The 21631-nt window shown below is 41.6% G+C and overlaps 1 protein-coding gene across 9 annotated transcripts in view; it reads right to left on the reverse strand.

The window, feature by feature from the left end:
* RHBDD1 (rhomboid domain containing 1) overlaps positions 1–21631 on the reverse strand; it is a 133912-nt gene that overhangs the window by 49171 nt on the left and 63110 nt on the right. For 8 of the 9 annotated variants that reach the window (XR_002078964.2, XM_019445745.2, XM_019445747.2 and 5 more), the window contains 3 exons: positions 17429–17517; positions 13774–13830; positions 4382–4525 (listed from right to left, as the gene is read on the reverse strand). Coding sequence is in view for 8 of the 9 variants with exons in the window: in XM_019445745.2 (XP_019301290.1) it covers positions 4382–4525; positions 13774–13830; positions 17429–17517 (290 nt within the window). In the remaining variant the exon portion in view is untranslated. Of the gene's footprint in view, positions 1–761; positions 1835–4381; positions 4526–13773; positions 13831–17428; positions 17518–21631 lie in introns of those variants that run through there. The other variant, XM_019445746.2, reaches the window with a different exon arrangement.

Genomic DNA, 21631 nt, shown 5'->3' on the forward strand with positions numbered 1-21631 from the left:
ACTAAGTCAATCTAATTAACGTTTATAGAATATTCCACCCAACCAGAGAAGAATACACGTCAGTTTCAAGGGCACATGGCATTTTCATCAGGATGGACCATAAAATGTCACAACCGGGTGAGCCTCATCCTGGGAACGTAAACCTTCTTCAACTTTGAAAATCAAAATAATGTAAGAAGAAAAAACAGATTAATAATCTCAACAGATAGAATTTTTTAAATTACTACTTACAATAGCCTACCTTCCCCTCCAAAAAAAATACTTGGGTATAAATCTAATACGTGGAGGATGTGGATGTTCAAAAAATCTAGCGATATGAAAATATGATTACAACAAAACACTGAGTGAAAACAAGATACAAAATAGTATGTACTTTACAGTCAGAATTTCATAAAATGAACTCAAACCAAATGTTTTTTGCATAGGGAAAAAAAGGCTAAAGAAGGCCTTTAAGGCCTTTAAAATAGTGTCTCTTTGGGGGTGCCTGGGTGGCTCAGTCGGTTGGGTGTCCGGACTTTGGTTCAGGTCACTATCTCACGGTTCGTGAGTCAGGGCCTCACATCAGGCTCTGTGCTGACAGCTCAGAGCCTGGAGCCTGCTTCCGTATTCTGTGTCTCCCTCTCTCTCTGTCCCTCTCCCCCACTCACATTCGGTCTCTCTCTCAAAAATAAATAAACATTAAAAAATGTTTAAAGCAATGTCTCTTTGGTTTTTTATTCTTTTTTTATGGTTACTTATTATTATTTATTTTGAAAGAGAGAGAGAGAGAGAGAGAGAGAGAGAGAGAGGAAGAGACAGCAATTGCATGAGCAGGGGAGGGGCAGAGAGAAAATCCTGGGAAGGCTCTGAACCGTGAGCATGGAGCCCGATGCAGGCCTCGATCTCACAAACCTTGAGACTGTGACCTGAGAGAAAGAAATGAAGAGTTGGACACTCAACTGACTGAGCCACCCAGGTGTCCCATGGTGTCTCATAATCACAGAGTGTTTTAAGGAAAATCAACCTGAAATTAATGTAAACAATTTGTAAAACTAATCCCTTTGCTGCCACCTGGGTCTGTAAAATGTACTTCATGGAGTCTCGTTAGGTTAGTTTCTTTAGAACTAGTTCCATATGCTCTTGAAATCATTCACTGAAAATAAAGTTCTGTGGTCAAAGGAGTTTAGAAAACACTCATGTAATAAACTGGTTTCCCAACTGCAGAATTAATTAGAATCACGCTGTTCTGGATCTTTAAGGGAATATAGTTTGCTATATTTTTATAGCCTTGCAGTGTTTCCCAAATCTACCTGAATGTGGTACTTGCGGAGGGGAGAGCGAGACGTATGGGACGGGGTTGTTTCGGCTGACCTTCCCAAGTAGGGTGCAGACATCACAATATTTTGCTTCTGAATACTTCAGTGTGTATCTCCCAAGAATAAGGGACTTTCTGCTACTTATCCACGATACCATCGTCACATCCGAGAAAGATTACTTCCCTAACATCTAATCTCTAGTCCAAATACAGAATTCCCATTTTCCCAAAAACTGTTTTTACAGTCAGTTTTTTAAGGTTCTCATGTTATGTTTGTTATTTCCTCTTAATACAAAGCAACACCCTGTTTTTCTCTTTTCCTTTTTTTTTTTTGACACGGCTTTTTATTTTTTTCCCTCAGAGACCAGTCTCATTGAATTGCAGAAATCCCATGTTTCATCTAATTGTTTCTCCATGGTGTTATTCAGCCTGTTCCTCTATTTCCTGTATTTCCTGTATATTGACACTTATGTTGAGAGGCTCGGAGTCAAGATAAATACTTTTAGGAAGAATATGATGCTGGGTGTCTCATACTCCATGCTAAGAGGAGACACACAACAGGCCATCGCATTAATAATACCGCTAAGCTTGATCAGTGTATTGAGGTGGTGACACCAAATCTCTCTGTTGCAAAGGTACATTTGCCCCCGTTGTTATCAGCATTGTGATAACTTCCTCATTGTCCTCTCAACAACCTTTTAGGTGACGGTTTTTGTAGTCGTTGATGGTCTCTGCAGGACTACCCATTATTTCATTGGGTTTCTTACTAGTTTTCATTTACCTTTTTAAAATTTCTTACAGGCAAATTTACTTTGTGATGTACATGTATGTGAGTTCTGACAAATACAGAGTTGTGTATCTACCACAATAATCCAGACACAGAATAGTTACATCACTTCAGAAAATGCCCTTGCGCTGTCCCGCGGGGTATCCTACATGAAGTTGAGTACAAAGCCCAGGCTCAACAGCTTTGCTCCAACTGTACTTGTCCCATAACATTTCCTGCCATGCCTAGTGATTAAACCCCTGTGTGCATAGGAATAAAATCATGAAAACTTGTTTTAATAGAGGCTCTGGGGCCCTACCCCCAGAAGTTAGGACTCCGAGGCTGAGGCATGCTGTTAGCGATTGTGATACTAGTAATCCCTGGATGAGACACGATGTAATGATATGAGAACGGCCCTAACTCTCTACCTTTCCTTCTACCCGTCCTCTTTGCAACGTGATTTTGCAGCTCCTGCCATGAGGAGGTGGCTTCTATTTCTGCATCCCAGGAGTCTGGGCGGAGACTTGTTTCAGCAACAAATACAATGGAATTGACAATGCACCAGCATAAGCCTCGTTTTCACTCTCTCAGAGCCCTTGGGCTGAGGCCTGGTGGATGAGCCTGGGCCAGCCGGCTGGATGAGGAGGGGTGCACGGCCTCATCTCCACCATCGCCTCACACGATGGTCACTCAGGTGAGTGAATGGGGTCATCCGGGGGCAGCCAGCTCCAGGTGACCTACCGCAGACACCTTAGCACAGAGGCCAAGCCAAGATCGCTTAAGCTTGGCCAGCTGACCTATATGCTCTAGAGCAAGAAAAAAATATTTATTGTTTTTAGTTGTGTGTGTGTCTGTGTGCGTCCGTGAGTGTGTGTTTGGTGATCTGTTACATGGTAGTAGGTGACTTATACACCATAATTCTGATACGCTTCACCCAAGAAATACTGACTTATCTCTTCTTCTCCATTTCTCTTACCGCCTTCCTCATTTAGGCTTTCATTTCTTGCTCGGACCACTGCTGTCATTCAACCTCCATGCTCACTGCTGCTGCTGACTGTATTCTGTACAGTCAGAAGGCAAGCTGTCATAACTGATGCATTCTTATCATCTAGCATAATGCCTGGTCCCCCAACAGGTGCTCAGTCCTTCTTTGTGGTGCCGACAGATTCGTAAAGCACGGCTCTGATCACGTCCCTGGGCACACAGGACTCCACCGGCATTCACACCACATTCCAGGTCCATTTTCCACTTGGCCTATTTAATTCTAGGACCTCTGGGATCAGGCCACAGCCTTGCTTCCCACTCTTCTTCCCAGTCTTCTCTTAATGCTCCCTTCGAAAGTGAGGGCTGATGGACCACGCCCTTGCTGCCCGGTCTACCGGACACTGACTCCTGCCTGGAAGGCCTGCCTCCATCTCTGCAAACTCCACACGTCCTGGAAGGTCCAAGTCTTCTGGGAGCGTCTGGTAGCCGTGGTTAAGGAAGAGTTCCCCCCTTTCCCCGGCCTCTACCAGTTGGCCTGAGCCTCTCGGAGCTGAGCACTCCCACCTGAGCACCTGACACGATGGTTACCTGTTCCTTGTGGCATCTAGCAGGCATCTCCTCTACCTGAGATTGCGAGCTTGTTGAGGGACAGTCCATCTTTTACCTCTCTGTATTCCCTGTGGTACCTAACACAGTCCATGAAACACAGCAAGACCTTAATAAATGCTTATTGAATGAATGAATGGATGGTTTTTCGTCACTAGTAAAACAACAGTAACGGTAATAAGCCAAACTCACAACAAAGATGGCAAAAATAAACACAGTGCTTTTCATATATTGGTCTGTAAAAGAATCTTCTGGAAAGCCTGCTCAAAATACACATTCCTAGGCTTTGTCCCCAGAGAGACTGGTTCAGTAGGTCAGGAGTGGAACCCTAAGTTTGTGATTTGGGGGAAGGTTTGTGGACAATATTTTGATATACAGTGGTATATACCTGCTTTATAGGTATGAATTCCAAGGCAAACTCCTTCCTTCATGCACCTATGAAATTTTTTTTTTAAGTTTCCTGACTTTAATGCCAAAGCATTGTGTGCAGTGGACCTATAAAAAGAACAGCTTTAACAATACATACATAGTCTGGCACCTCATTAGCTTAGGTTGCTGGGAATATGGCATCACACCGCATTCTTTGTAATGACAATCTACACATATTTTTTTTATCTACATATCCTTTTTATAACCTATTTAAAGTTTAATATGTGACAAATAGTCCTTTTTCAGACCGTCTCACCGTGTGATGCATGCTTTAAAAAAAGAGAAGGGCGCCAAATTCCTACCTCGGTCCCAGAGGCTGGCTCTTAACGCTCTCTCCAGTTGTTCCTCTTCGCTCAGTCCTGCTGTGTATGCGTCATAGTCCCTGGGTACTTCTTCAGAGTAACCTGGCATGCCGTGGGGGTAATAATCCTGATATCTGGAGTAGCCTACAGTCACAAGGAAAAGGTTACAGAACATTGCCATGTACTGTTCTTTTCACTCTCTCTATTGCATTAAGCAAAGACAGTAAAATGACCTATGTCATCAATTTGAGTACAGTGATACTTGCCAAAATAAAAACCAGACGACAAATGGAGAATGCCCCCGTGGGGGTGGGCAGTCCTAGGTCTTATCACTGTTGTACCCACGGTGCCCAGCGTGAAACTGGAGTGGATTCTTACAGTTCAGAGCTACACAATCCTTGGGGAATGTTCTGTGAAGTGCTCACGAAAGTCAAGGGAATGGCTGAAATGATAGCTGATAGAGCCTTTCTGTCTGTGGCTCCATACAATGAGAGGCAGACTGCCATTTAATGCAGAAACCACAGGATTTCTGTGCTGGGTATGATACTTTGGACACTAATAACTACAGTGAGATATACAAGGCAGTGTCTCTGTAATTATAATCGTATGTCAAAGAACATGGCTTCTATCAATGGTCCTTTCAAGAAATCGGTTGCTGGGTAAAACGAGAGAAGAAACAACCTGCTCATTAAATGATGCTTTAAGTATCAGACTTACAAAGCCCATTACTAAAGGTCAATTACAGAGCAAAGTTCACTTCTGCAAGGGGTTTCCATCAATCTTAAGTTAATTTTAGTTTATTCCTCACATTTTCTTTAACTGCCCACTTTTATGTGATTTGTTTGGAAGAGAATTTTTTCCCTCTAAAGATTACCAATCTAATTCTGGTGTAATAAGAGAGAAGTTAATAATAGTCTGTTTATCCCTTCTTTCCTTCTATTATCATAACCTTTGGAGGGAAGTTTTTAAATGTTTAATTAATGTGCTTTTGGTTGTTGATGAAAATTCCTACCCTGTATCCTTAAGTCCTGTGTCATATGTCTCCGTATCATCCAACACAGTACATGCCTGAGTTTAAACTTCTTATTGCTTTAGTAAGACTACGGGGGGAAAAAACCTGACAATCAAGCTAAAAAAGAGGAACGTTGTGGGGCAGAATCTGGTTAATTAAGATTTCATATTCAGAATATTTGATAATTGGTCCTGAGGCTATTTGAAAATTTACTTTTGTGTTGGTTATAAATAAAATGCAAGATTAAAAGGGAAACAGTTTAAGTATCTCCCATGGGAATTTTCAGGCACTCAAAAAGTCTTTATTTTCATAGAAACAGTGAAATGATAATAAAACACACTGATCTAGTTTCAGCTGATAATCTAATGTAATGATACACATTTATACAAATATTTGTCATGCAAAGTATATGTGTCTATTCATTATGTTTTCATAGCAGCTTTAAGGGGATATAATTGACATACGATATAATTCACCAATTTAAAGTATACACCTCAATGGCTTTTAGTGTATTCATGGAGTTGTGCCATCACCACAACCAATATTAGAACATTTTCATCACCCTAAAAAAGAAACCTGTACCCGTTAGCTATCGTCCCCTGTCCCTCCCAGCCCTAAGTAACCACTAATCTACTTTCTGTCTCTATAGCTATGACTATTCTAGACAATTATATAAATGGAATCATGTAATATGTGGTGATCTGTGTCTGGCTTATTTCATTTAGCATAATGCTTTCAAGGTGCATCCACGTTGTAGCATGAATCCGTACTTCATTCCTTTTTGTGGCCAAATAATATTCCACGCGTGATTATATCACATTCATCAACTGATAGACATTTGGTTTATTTCCACCTTTTGACTCTTGTGAATAACATTCATGGGCAAGTCTTTAAATGGACACATGTTGTCATCTCTTTTTTTTTTTAACATTTAGTTGTGAGAGACAGAGAGAGAGACAGAGAGAGCATGAGCAGGGGAGGGGCAGAGAATGAGGAGACACAGAATCTGAAGCAGGCTGCAGGCTCTGAGCAAGCCGCCAGCACAGAGCCCGATGTGGGGCTCAAACCCACAAGCTGTGAGATCACAAGCTTGTGAGATCACAAGCTGAGCCGAAGTCGGATGTTCAACCGACGGAGCCACCCAGGCGCCCCGACATGTTATTTCTCTTGGGTATATACCCAAGAGTGAGATTCCTGGGTCATACGGAACTTCTATGTTTAACCATGTGGAAATGCCAGAATGTTCTCCAAAGAAGCTGTGCCATCTTAAATTTACACAAAGCAATGTTTATGGGCTCAGATTTTTCCAATCTTCACCAATGCTTCTTACTATCTATCTTTGTAATCACAGCCATCCTACTAGGTGTAAGTGGTATCTCATTATGGTTCTGATGACTAATTACACTGAACATCTTTTCATGTGTTTATTGGTCATTTGTATATCTTCTTTGGAAAGGAGTCTATTCAGAGTCCTTGTCTACTCTTACTGATTATTACAATACTCTTCTACCTTGGTACTGTTTTACTACATGTCCTGGAAAGTCACACACAAAATAAATGATTTAAGTAAACATTAAATAAAAATGTTCAGGATTTGGGGAATTAATTCTGACAAGCTTTGCTTCTAAAGTAGTAAAAAATTAGTGGAAATTTACTAAATACCTCCAATGGCCCAACTTGCACATTGTCTCTCAGGTTTCCCATGTCAGAATACTAACATTATGGTATTTAAAACAGAAAAGGACACGAGCAAAGTGCCCGGATCCTCACAATAGTGTAGGGCTGAAGTGGGATCTGGCTTCAAATTTAAATAGGGACACCTTCCTCAAACTGGTCTCTACTCCACTCTCCTATGAAAAAAACCGAGCGCCCACTGCTATGTTGGGGAACACCCACTAGCAGGTTTTATATCCTGAGAGTAAAGACTGCAGCAGCGTTACAAATACTGCTTTCCTGAATTCTCACCAGAACAACAGCAACAACAAAACCTTCCACATAAGGGCAAACAGTTAAAATATAGTCGGTATGTCTGCTTCACGTAGAACCAAAGACAGGGGCAACTTCCAAAACATAAGGGAATACTTATGGATAAGTCATTAAATACCATGGCGTGCTTTAGCAATCCCTGAACAGAGAGACTGCCCAATTCTCTGGGAGTGCCAACTACTTTACTGCAACAGAAAGCAGCATATTGGGCACTTTCCCATATGGCTCATTACCACTTTCAAACCACTGTGGAAAGTGATTCTGTTACAGAAGGTCTAAGCAGCATTTCTACCTATCTACCTTCGAAAATGTTCAGCTAATTCAAAACCCAAAATAACCCCAAAGCACTGAATACCCATTTATACAGATATCAGAATTACTGCATACACCTATAGAGTTTCAATTACCACGTAAATTTGCTACAATTTGAGACAATGTTTTCTTGACACAGAAAAACATTTTTCTTCATGTGATTTCTTAGTTAAAAAACAACCCAGAAGTGCCTGAACGAAATAAAGTCTACAACTCTAAACATCTGAATATTATAAAATCTAATTTGGTACTTGTCAGACAAAACATAGGGTGAAAAAGGAAAAGCTTTAGTAAGTTAAGTCAGAAAGACTAGTGTGGTTAAAGGTTCTCTATCATCAGTCATAAATCATCAAGAAGACTAAAACTCCCATCAATATCTATTATAATGAGAACAGGTCTCCTAGGACAAAAAATTTTCTTCAGCTGTTCCACTGGCCCAATCAGATATTTTTAAATCTTCATAATAAACATGGCTGGAAAAACCCAACAATCAAACACTTAAGATAAATGACTTTAAATTATATCCTGCAATGAATACCAGTTTAATATTCTTTTGTAGCTATATACTTTGGCTCTGTAGTAAAAGAAATTCTGGTTATCATTATTCTATTAACTACTCCATCTGTTCCTTATACACATACCAGGATTTCGTGGCCAAAGAGATCAAGAAACACCACCAAGATTAGAAAAATTGGTAACAGCTTTTTAAACATTCATGAGGTTCTTTGACCTATAAAGACTCTTCCAGCTAAGGACGGCCATATTAAAAATAAATCATTACTTGTAAGAGATACACATGCTCTCATACAAGTTCCCTAGATGACCATTAGCATGGCCACCTGGCCTTATGTAGCTCTGCTTTTGAAGAAATCCAGTCACTTCAGAGGAAGGAATATAAATATGGTAATCTTACAGGGGATAAGAGAGAAAGGTAAAAGAGGCTTTTATTTTTCCCCTTAATTCTCTGGTCTGTGTGTCTGCTCTGTGCATGCCTCTTCCAAATGAAGGAGGAAAGGAGCAGGTTTCCCTTTTTACTATTTTTTTTTAATAAGTGCCAAGAAAAAAAAAAAAAGAGGAAAGAGAAGACAGTAAGGGGAACTGCCCTATTTCGTTGGGATAAATCAGCAGAATGTCTGGTCCACCTCCTATCCCTGTACAATAGAAAAAGCAGAGGCTAGGAATCGGTGAGTGGCACTTTTGGTCCTGGTTTTATCACTAACTAGCTGTATGACTTTAGTCAAATTACTTAACATTCCTAAACTTCAATTTCCCAGCTGTCACACAAGACCTTAGGACTAGGGAATCTACAATAGTTTAAGACATGCATGTCTGTGCACAAGTATATTCTTATTATTCTCTTTGTCCAGAGGAACATTCCTGTTACTTTTGGGGATTTAACAAATCAACCAGGAGAAAGGCCTTTTTTCCTCTACCGATGCCTAGTGTTAGGGGCCACGTTCTCTGCCAAGTAGAGGGGATAAAGTCAACAGAAGTGAGAAATCACAATGGGAGAGAGGACCAAAATGGGTCTTCCTGTCCAACCCACCTCTTCCGAGTTACACGGGCCAATAAAGCTCTTATAATTAAATCAGTGTAAGCTGGTCGCCATAACCAACAGATGAAAGGAATCAATGCTCTTCCAAATGAGTATATTTATCAGCTTAGTCAGTAACTACTCATTGCACTTATCTTTAGGTGAGTCCACAGACAGAGGGAGGTGAGCTGGCACTCCCCAACACCTGTTCCTCTCCTGCACCAAGACCACAGTTGTAACATTTTAAGCATTCAAATTAGCAAAGGCAAAAGCCTCAGAAGTGAAATCTTTTCTTGGGGCAGCAACAGTATTCACTTCTATGGTTCCCAAGTCTATGTAAACCCAATCACCTAAGCCTATGATTTTTGTTCTTGATTTCATTAAAACCACCTGGGTAGTTAAGAAAAAAAAAGTCCAATTCCCTGTATCTGTCCTCATTCTGATTTAATTTGTCTTGGATGAATTCAAGGCCTGGATATACTGTAAAAACTCTTCAGGTGCTTCATATGTATAGCCAGGATTGATAATCATGATCCAAACCTTTATAACTACATCAAACACAGAGCTTGAATGTAACTCCAATAGTATCACTCCACTGATTAAATCCTCCAGTGGCACTCTGACACATTCTGGATAATCTCAAACAGGCTCTTTAGTAAAAGCCTGATAAGCCCTTTCTTCCCATTGTTTTGCTTAACTTCTACTTATTAATTCAAGACCCATTCTCCACTTCCTCTGAATAACCTCCACCAACTGCAATCTTACTCCTCCTTCTCAGGCTGCACACTGAATGTATCACGCTAATACTGTTGAAATGGATTTCTACCTCTGCTAGAAAGGAGTAACTGGACCTGAACTAGCCCTTCCACCATACTCAAGTAGAAAACTGGAGAAAATATATGAAACAAATAGACATTTTGAAATACAACAGACATTGTATAACAGGCAATACAAGATTTTGAGCCTTGAGAGAAAGGAAATAGGCCTGTAGGTGCTTCCCGGACTATGGTACAGGGAAAGGAGACATGAGCAGGTGCAGCAGGGTCCTCGTGATGAGCTGACATTTGCAGGGCAGAGTATAGCAAAGGAGAAAACTAAATGTACAGAAAAACCTTCAGAAATCTGCATGGGTCCTCTGGAGATTTGGCTGAATTATTAAGCCAGGCATGTGTGGGTGAAATACCATGAGACCAAGGAAAGAATGATGAAGATCTACAAGTTGACCAATTCCCAGAGCTCAGCCAGGGCTGGAAGATCTCTGCTTCCCAACCAACCAGAACAGAGAGCCCTTGCTGAACAAAGGCCATTCAGGAGAGACCCCAGAAAAGTGATACCTTCAGTTGTAGCACAGAATTAACCATAGAATAAGAGTTATTTTAGACTCACCTTAAAGAACTTAAAAACAAGTGCCAGAGGGATCAAACTGATCATCAAGAAACTTAACTGTGTGTCAGAACAAAGTTTAGTTTTCTCTGAAATAAGACAAATTCAACACCGCAAAATACACAATGTCTAGTATCCAATCAAAACTTACCAGACAAACAAAAATTGTGACCCACAACCAGGAGAAAAATCAGTGTGTATTGTAGCAGCTATATATATATATATATATATATATATATATATATATATATATTACATATATATTTATTTATGAGGGGGAGAGAGAGAGAGAGGAGGCACAATTAGGAGCCAGGGACTTTGAACGTAAATATTATATCTATGCTCGGGATTTAAAGAAAAACATGAATATAATGAGAGAAGACATGAAAGACAGAGAAGAGAATGAAATAGGACTTCCAGAGCTGAAAAATACAATATGTGCGTGGAAAAATTCACTAGACAGGACTGACAGCAAACTCGACCTTGTGGAAGAATCTGAACACACAGCAATAGAAACCATCCAAACTGAAGTCCCCACGTACCCAATTACACAGAGTCTCAGATTTTTGTAAGACAAAATGAAGCGATGCAACATTGCTGTGACTGGAAATCAGAAAAGGTGGGGGATGTTCTTTAGTAAAAAAGCTGGAAAAATGGATTATCAAGAGATCTGAACTAGAAGGAAACGTTTAAGAGAATTCTTGAGGCAGAAGGGAAATGATAAAAGATGGAAATTCGTATCTACATAAAAGGAGTCTCCTATTTTTGTGAAGTAACTCGCACAAGCCCTGGGCCCATCTCTGAGCTAAGTATGTGATGAACAGACCCAAGCGGGGATTAAAAACAAAAAAAAAAAAACAGGGGCACCTTAGTGGCTCAGTCAGTTAAGCATCCGACTATTGATTTTGGGTCAGGCCATGATCCCAGGGCTGTAAGATCGTGGCCCATACTGAGCTCTGTGCTGAGCCTTAAACCTGCTCAAGTCTCTCTCCCTCTTTCTCTTTCTCTCTCCCCCCTTCTGCCCCTCCCCCTCTCATGCACTCTCTCCACTCTCTCTCAAAATAAAGAAATAAATATATTTTTTATTTAAAAATTTTAAAAAAATGCAAAGGCTTTAAAAACTGAACTGCTACATAACCTGCCACACAAATATCAAATTAACCCACGAGAGGTACATGCATGAGAATGGATCAAATAGCACAGGAGAAGATCTGAAAACTGAATTGACATTGGATTCTAATCACCCACAGAAGGAGAGACAGAATTTGTGTTCTAAACCTGAAGAGGGTGACTGCCTGCACAAACAAAAATGTCAATATTTTATAGACGATGTTCACAGGATCTGGAATCTCACAATAGTCAAAAAAGTCACCGTCAAAATTACTGGAAATCCCAAACTAAAACAAAATGGAAGATAGTGACTAATGCTCAGGATTAGAAGACAATCAACAGATGTCAGCCCCATGAGCAGACTCAGAGATTGGAATTACCAGACAGACTTTAAAGATGATCCAATGACCAATGACCATGCTCCATGAGATAAAGTGAACACTCTTGAAATGAATGGAAAGATAGTTTTCAGCAGAGATAGAAACCACAAAAGAGAACCAAATGGGAAGAGCAGACGTGGTATTGTTAAAAGCCGCTGGGTGGGTTCAATAGCAGAATGGAGAGTACAGAGGAAAGAGACCATGAACTTGAAGATAAATCAGCAAAAATTATCCAAGGTGCAGAACACAAAGGGAAGAAGATTGGGGGGGAAAAAAAGGAGCCTGAAGGGCTTCAGGAACACTATCAAAATGTTTAGATTTCATGTCATTAAAGTCTCAGGAAGAGAGGAGAAAGCAACTGGAGAAAAAACATTTGTATAACTAATATCTGAAATCCTCCCAGATTCAGTGAAAGACAAAATACGTGAGGCAAAAACTGACCAAATTAAAGGGAGATCCAGATAGTTCTATAATCACACTTGGAGATTTTAACCCCCTTCTCTGCACTGACAGAAAACTTAGAGGTTAGCAGGATCAGTAAGATATGGAAAATTGGAGATATGTATGTATGTATGTGTGTATATATATATATATATACATATATTATACATATATTATACATATATATATATACATATATATATACATATATATGTATATATATACATATATTATATATGTATATACAGATATATATATAATATATATACATATTTATATATATATATATATATCTTCACACACAGACACGTTAATATATATATAATTCTCTGTACCTATATTATTTAAGTCAGGGGTCAAAAAGCTACAAATGTGGTCCAAATACAACCCACTGTCTATTTTTGTAAGTCAGGTTTCACTCATTTGTTTATGAATTGTCTCTGGCTGCTTTCATGCTACAAGGACAAGTTGTGACAGAGACCATGTGACCATCAAAGCTTTTGGAGTCTAAAACGTTAGCTATCTGGCCCCTCACAGAAAAGGTTGCCGACCCCAGATTTAAGCTACAAAGTTCTCCAGTGGAATGACTCTAAAAGACACCTAGACATCCACAGCTATGGTTTCTTTAACACCTGTCTGCAGGAACTGGCCCCAGGCACTACAGGGGGGCCTCCCCAGCACGGCACACGAGGGCCTTAGTCTGAAACAGGTCATGTGCTTTAACAGGAAGTGCTTTCTACATATTTGTAAACCATTTAGAAAAAATATACTCTCTTCTTTAAGTCACATGGTATTAACTATTAGAGGAACGCCTACCTTAGCCTCTTAGGGTAGGCATGATTCCTCCTGAATGTGCAGGTAGGGTGGACTGTGGAGAAGAGTGGATCTGAAACTAACTTGTAACACTCAGTGGGCAGTGTGGACTTGTAGACTGAGAATCCAGTACTAGACCCGGATCTAGTATGAACCTTCCCGTGCCTGAGAGACCTCATACCAATCATACAATATTCTCAGGCCAGAGTCACCTCCTTCCCCAGCCTTCCTTACCAATTCACCCAAATATGCTCCCTGGGCTCTGGCTCCATCTAGCTTCCAGGCATGATGGTGGCTCAAGTACATACCTGCGGACACTACTCTACAACAGCACAAGCTAGTGTCACCTTAAGGCAGCTCTGTGGTGGCAAACACTGTCATTTTTAAAAATCAAATGTATTCAATGAAATAAAGTGCTTACCTGAACTATTAAAGTAGTACTGCTGTCCTGGGTAATGAACAGGGGAGGGAAAATTGCCTAAATATGAAGGAAAACAGACATTTTAATTATAGCCATAAGGCTTCCCCCACCCCAGCTTTACGGAGTTCTGATTAACAAATTAAAAAACTGCATGTATTTGGGTTGTACAACATTAGTTTTTAAAAGGTATATAACATGATGATTTAATATACATATACATATGACATGACTGCTACAATCAAGTTAATTAACACCTATCACCTCACAATGGTGTGTTACCATTTTGTGTGTGTGTGTGTGTGTGTGTGTGTGTGTGAACATAAGATCTACTGTCAGTAAATTCCAAGTATACAATACGGTGTTATTAACTATAGTCACCACACTGTACCTTAGAGCCCCATAATTTATTCATCTTCTAACTAGAAGTTTGTACCCTTTGACGAACATCTCCCCATTTCTCTCATGTCCCTAGACCTTGGCAACCACTGTTCTACTATCTGATTCTAGGAGTTCAACTTTTTTAGATTCCACATATAAGTGAAATCATATAGCATTTGTCTTTCTCTCTCTGGCTTATTTCACTTAGCATAATGTCTTCTCGGTTCATCCACGTTGTCCCAAACAACAGGATCTCTTTCTTCTTTATAGCAGACTAATTACATTACATGTGCGCGTGCACACATACACACACACACACACGCACACACACACACACACTCCACATCTTTACCCATTTATCTGATGGACAGTCACCCTACCGTGGCTATTGGGAATGACGCTGTAACGAGCACAGGAATGCGAATATCTCTTTCGAGACACTGATTTCATTTCGTTTGGATATCTACTCACAAGTGGGATTGCTATATCATAAGGTGTTCTATTTTTAATTCTTTGAGGAACCTCCATACTGGCTGTACCAGTTTACATTCTCACCAACAGCACACAAGGGCTTCCTTTTCTCCACATCCTCCACCGATGAGTATTATCTCTTGTCTTTTTGATAATAGCCATCCTCACACTTCCCCATTTCGATCTGCATCACAAAGTGACAGTAACCAAAAAGGTACTGGCATAAAAACAGCCACCTCAACCAATGGAACAGAACAGCCATAAGGCTTTAACTGATGATCTTGCCAACAATTCGGAGGTTCTTTATAACAAAGCCAAGGTCATTTCAAGTGATTTCTAACCAACTGTTAAAATAAACTCCCTTCTGTCTGGGCCTAGCCCTATCGGGAACAGAATATGGGAAACGCTCTACAGTTCCTTAGAGGTTCTAGAGGTTCTAGAGGTTCCTGTTGACCTAAGAGGGTCTCTACCTCTAAAATAAGCCTGGGCTTAGAGGCTCCTGTACAAGTGGAGATGGTCTGGTGTCCAGAGAACCTGCTGCCAGAAGACTGTTGGGGGAGCCATGGTTCTTACCCTTCTAAAGGGCCTTTCCCCTTCCTTGTCCCTAACAGGGCCATAGGACAGTCAATTCAGCACTACTGAAGGGAGGCGGTGTGGGGAGTAACAGGCAGGCACAACTTCAGTGTGATGCTCCTTCTCCAGAAGTTATCAGGCAGATGCACTTGGCTATTTTCCACAGGGCTCTTGGGTCACCTCAATTCTCAGGTCACCCTAGATCTTTCTCTGGCTTCACCGGAAAAAAGGCAGAGAGATTATAGGCTATTTGTAAATAGCACTGAATGTTTGTTTCAACTTTTAGTATCTAATTTTCTATTGTATTACTTTGAAAACAACATGATGTAAAAAAAAAAATAGGTCGCCCAGAACATAGGCAAAGTTTCAAGAAGGAAAACTAAGAGTTGAAATGGTGTAATTGTGGGGAAAAATCCTCTTTAAAATCAAAACTCTTCCCTAAATTCTGCAAGAAAGCTTTACAAACCACTTCAACTTCAGATACACATAGCAAATGAGACAAAACATGGGGTGCCTGGCTGGCTCAGTGGGTAGGGCATGCGACTCCTGATCTTGGGCATATGAGTTTGAGCCCCAAGTTGGGTGTGGAAGTTACTTAAAAATAAAATCTTTAAAAAAAAAATGAAACAAAACATTAAACTCACAAGAAACATTCCTTTTCCCTTATCAGTACTAAGGCGCATTTGGGCAACAAAGCTCATTACTGGATTTCCATAATTAAGTTGTATCAAAAATATAATGAAACTGGACATTTTCAATAAATGCAATTCCCGCTGTCTCCTCCAAGCACACACACTGGAAACACAGTAATAAGCAAACGTAGGGAAATGGGAATCCGTTTAGATGCAACACAGCCTGTAAAAATCATCTGAAAGTGAACACAACCCGCTAATAAAGACAGCAGTGCAGTGCCTGGAAAGCTTTCTAATATCATGAATATTATATGGTTCTCAAGAATACCAGTCATCGGCACAAAGTGTGAAAACAAATTATTTATGGTTCAAGGAAAGGTAAAATAGTCTCAGAAGATTTCTTATGAATAAAAGATGAAATATTGGAACTCATATGGTCTATAAAACAAGTGTCTGCAAAATAGTTTTCCTATAAGTCAAACACAGTATAGCATTTTAAATTAAGAGGGCTAAAAAATTCATATATTCTAAATAAAATAAAGTATTTTCATTGAGCATCAATTTGACAGGAAAAAAAGCCAGAAAAACAAAAACAAAAACAAAACAACAACAAAAAAAACCCCCAAACTTTTATAGGCAGAAGCCACGCTTTAAGCCATAGCACACTTGATTTGGCCACGCATGAATATGCATCTCACCCACCAAGAACCTAGGGGTCATTCTGAATTCTTGCAAATACTGGCCTGCACTTCGGTTCAGATTTTTCTTTTTTAACTTTGCCTTGCACATATATTAATTTGGGGAATATTACAGAAGAATGCATTATTTTAAATCCATTTTAGGGGTGCCTGGGTGGTTCAGTCAGTTAAGCGTCTGACTTCAGCTCAGGTCATGATCTCAAGGTTCATGAGTTCAAGCCCCGCATCGGACTCTGTGCTGACAGCTCAGAGCCTGGAGCCTGCTTTCAGGTTCTGTGTCTCCCTCTCTCTCACCTCCCCTGCTTGTGTTCTGTCTCTCTCTCTCAAGAATAAATAAAAAACGTTAAAACATTTTTTAAATTAAAAAAATCTATTTTAGTTCTCTGCATTTTCAAGAAAATCGCGGTTTTCTGTGAGTTCCCTCAATGCTGCAGGTAAAAATACCACAATTTGTTCCCTAAGAAAGCTTCTGGTTCACAATTTGGGTTTGCAGACTCCTCTGGAGCAGTGTGGGGCACATGTGCAGCCGGTGTTTGGCCTCTTGGTTTTAAAAAGAGCCTATTCGGGGGGCGCCTGGGTGGCTCAGTCGGTTGAGCATCCGACTTCAGCTCGGGTCATGATCTTACAGTCTGTGAGTTTGAGCCCCGCGTCGGGCTCTGTGCTGACGGCTCAGAGCCCGGGGCCTGCTTCGGATTCTGTGTCTCCCTCTCTCTCTGACCCTCCCCCGTTCATGCTCTGTCTCTGTCTCAAAAATAAATAAACGTTAAAAAAAAAAAAATTAAAAAGAGCCTATTCGGTAATTCCTAAGCTGAACCACAGGGAAACTTGGGGTGGCTTCTGTTTCCATTAAAATTAAGATGAACTTCCAACCTGTTGTCAGGCCAAGGGTGTTTTGTTCTGTACCTGCACACATTTCCATGATTTTCTTCAGAGGCCCAACAGTGTACATTAGTCCGACGAGAATCCCGGCCAGATGCCCAGCGAAAGAAGCCCTGGGAGAGAAGGAGACCCTTTGTGAGTATTTGCTCTGCCACTGATTAGACACATTCTGTCTTCTCATTAGGCCGGTGCATGTCAATTAGTCACAGTCTGCAGGCTTTGCCCCCCCCTCACGTCCTTTACGCTGAGCAGCATTTAACTCTGTCCAAAGAACGCTTCCTACCTTAAAAAAAAGTACAATGAATAATAACCACCACATGTTTAAGATGCAGTTTCCCCTCCTTGACCAAGAGAAGGGGGCTGGCTCCTTCACAGCAGTGGAAGCATTTTGTCAAGACAAACCCATCTGTTTCTTCCAGTTTTTCTCTGTGGCTCTTATCCCAAAACATAAATGAAATCCGTTTTCTCTGAATTACATCTCAAATTATTCAGGCATTGTGAGGCCCCATATCTCCCCGTGTAGCACAGCCGATTGCGGATTTTCATACACCACCGACGAGTGAGGCAAAGAGCAGGAGCAACCCGGCAGAGGAAACGGAGATGTCCACACCCCTTCCCCTAAAGTTGTCTTCATGTGTACCTTTCAGGCCCTTAGCAAAGAGACAAAAATGTAAACGTCGAGCTTGAAAGATGAGATAGGGCATTAAATTGGTTCCATTCTTTTTTTTTCTTAATTTTTAAAAAATGTTTTATTTATTTTTGAGACAGAGAGAGACAGAGCATGAGCAGGGGAGGGGCAGAGAGAGAGGGAGACACAGAATCCGAAGCAGGCTCCAGGCGCTGAGCTGTCAGCACAGAGCCCGATGTGGGGCTTGAACCCACAAACCGGGAGATCACGACCTGAGCCGAAGTTGGACGCCCAACTGACTGAGCCACCCAGGCGCCCCTGGTTCCATTCTTCTTAAAGTACCATCTAAGACTGGCAATCACTATTAAGTGACACAGCAAGCCGCAGCTAAGTCTTTGTTGAATGAGTAAAAGAATAAACAAAGGTCACCTAGCTGTCTCCCTCCCTCCCCACACCCCCACCCCTGCTCTTGCTCTCAGTGCATCCCACACTCTGCCATCAGCTGTTCTAGAATGGTGGGTTAGCCATGTCACAGCCATCCAGTGAAGCTCACTGACTCGTCTGCTTCCAGAGCACCCCAGCCCACAGCCAAGGCATCCCAGCACTCAGCCTCGCTCATCCCTTGTCCCCACTCTCATGGCCCACTAAGTCCATCACTGCACCCACCACCAGACCCCCACGTGCTCAAAGGTGACCACAGGTTGAGCTGAATGGCAGGCACCCCTTTCGTAAAAATCGTGTCCCTCCTTCCTTCCACTGTCTTCCCTCAGCAATGCTGCTTCTGCCTTTACTATAGCATGGACTCGGCCTACTGGGGAGGGAAGTGTTAACTACACATTGGCCCGGCTGTCTCTCTCTCTGTCTCTGTCTCTCTCTCTCGCTCTCTCACAAATTCTCTGAGGGCACCAATGATGTCTTCTTATTCATCTTTTATGCTACATTAGAAACCAAAAACAAACAAACGGTCAAGTGTATGAATATTTCCACAGCTTAGGGAAGTGACCTTCATTCCAGAAAGTTACTCAGGAGCCAGATGTAAACTCCAAGAGCACAGTGATTTCTGTCGTTTCCACATATGTATGACACACTCCTAGGGCCATGCCTGGCACTGGAAGACACTGGGATGTGGGTTGAATGAACGATTCAAGTGTCCCAGGACACCAGGAGGCAAGTTAAACCCATTATATCTTCAACTCAGAGTGCACCCCCTGAGCCACGGCGGTGATGGAGCTGAGGGGCTGACGTTTACTCCCCTACAGCAGACCTAGACTCAAAGCCAACACACGTTGCCTACCTCAGCAGCAACCAAGAGGGCAAAGGCCCTGGAAAATCACAGACAAAACAGCCACAAGTCATTTTCACCGTCTTAGAGCTAGCGAGAAGACTTGTTAGGTCCCAGGAAAAGAAGAGACCATGGAAGGCTTCGGAGAAAAGACCAGAGGAAGCCGTCTACAGGCAGGATGGCACTGATGTTTGTTCCAGGAGCTAATTCACTCCCATCGTTGCCCGAAAAAGCTCCTGCCACGTGCACACGCACTGTCACAATGCGTGTGTGTCTGCATGCATGCACATACACGCTTGCCCCCCCCACCCCCACAACCATCCCTTCAAGAGAGCTATTATCTTCATCAGATAGATTTACCTACAATATGTGCAACCTGATAATAAAAACATAGGATCAGACGCTCGGGTTCCATTTTTAGGGGAAGAAGAGCATGAGCTATGCTTTTCCTGAGCTTTTCCAAAAAAAATAAAATTGTGCTTATTTTGTTCTATTTTTAGGCTACATAAAACCCTTCAAATAGTTCTAGGAATGGCAGAGAAAGTGGTAGTTTGAGGGATACAAAGGAGAGGCCAGAAACAATTTTTTAAAAATAGTAACCTCGATTTCACAGAGAAGAAAATTGCATCGACATTTTTTAACTTTTTAACCCAATCTTCACGGTGAATCATATAGATACAAAATAACACGGGAGAAAATTTCAATTTAGAACTCCAACCTATTAAACAATCAATCCTGAACCTCATTTACAATTTAGAGTACAATGCAGTGAAATGAATTTCTTATCTCTCTAAATGAGTTTGCAGAAGTTTGAATTATAATCTAATTGTCCTCATGTAATTGCGAATAACTGGGGACGGAAAGCTGGCAGACCAGAGACCATATTGCACCATCATCCGACATTCCGCATTTTCACACAAGTCCCATCTCAAAACCCTGGCTGTCCTTACCATTTAAGCTCTATACGGGTGTTCATCTCTTAAAATAAGAGATGATGATCATCTCAATCAAAACTGAGGATTTTGCAACATAACACACACAAAAAGGGACATGCCACACAGGAAAGGAAACCTAGGCTCATTTTGAGAGGCAGTTACCCTTCTCCATGCCGTCGGTAACCATCTGACAGACCGCCTCCCCCTCCCTCGAAGGGACACCCGTGTCCTGAGAGAGGAAATGGACCCGTGGACAGGAAATGGGGCTGGAGACGTGTCTCCTTCCCAGCAGGCAGGGCGCCCAGTCCTAGCACCTGGGCACTTTGCCCCTGCCCCTGGAGGTGCTGCGGGGCCACAAGGAGGCCCTGGGCTTTGGCGGAAGCCAGTTAACAGCTTCAGAAGCAGACCGCGTTATGATCATAACTATATACATGAAACAGACGTTTTGATGCCTGCGTTGTCCGAGGAAGCCCATGGTTTCATAGCATCTGTCCACGAAGTATGTGCTCTACTCCATTCTTAGTCACCCCCACAGGCTGATGCCCCACGTGGCAGGCTCCTAGGAACATGGCTTCTTCTGGGCCTGATTAGGTCTTAGGCTGGGACTGAGGATTTGGTGATGGCCTGCCACCTTCCATCCCAATTCAAAGTAATTCTCTGGGATAGGACCACCCTCTTCAACCCATGATGTTCAATACCCGTGATGTTACCAGCGCAGTAAACAGTCTGACACTAGCACTCAACAAATTTCTGGAGGAATGGAGCAGTGGAATTAAAACTGCATAAAAAGTGCCCATTTCTGATATACGTTACAATTGCATTCTGAAAACACAAGTTAGGCACGGTCACCAATTAACAATTGTTTTAATATCACATCTCATCCAGAGAGAAAATGATTAAACACAACGCCCTCCCCATCCTGCATACTTAGACAATGTATTACACAAAACACCCTCTCGATTAACAAAACAGCAACACCAAACCTATTATTATATCCCAGAATTGGTCACTGAGAAGCTTTATTTCTTCTGATAGCTCAGTAGTGACTCCCTTTAGAAAGCATAACAGCTATAATCAAACACCGACTGATGGCAAGGTACAGTCACAGGGGCCAGGCGCATTGCTGCCATGTCCAGTCACACGGGTCGTGCACCACGCAAACAGACTATGATGAGAAGAAATATCATTTGTCTGGGGTCTCAGGCGTTTCGCAAAGATCCAATATTCAAATTCAGATCATCACGTCTCAACTTCGCGGAAAGCACCCATGTAATTTCATTCCAGTTGGGGCCTATATCTTAATCCAGTAGTTCTTAAGCTTGTTCAGGTTCTAAGCCCCTTTCAACGTCTGATGAAAGCCACAAATCCTGTCTGCAGGAAAA

Source organism: Panthera pardus, unplaced genomic scaffold, assembly GCF_024362965.1.
Source record: "Panthera pardus isolate Hobbes unplaced genomic scaffold, ASM2436296v1 HiC_scaffold_10, whole genome shotgun sequence".
Classification (NCBI taxonomy): Eukaryota; Metazoa; Chordata; class Mammalia; order Carnivora; family Felidae; genus Panthera; species Panthera pardus.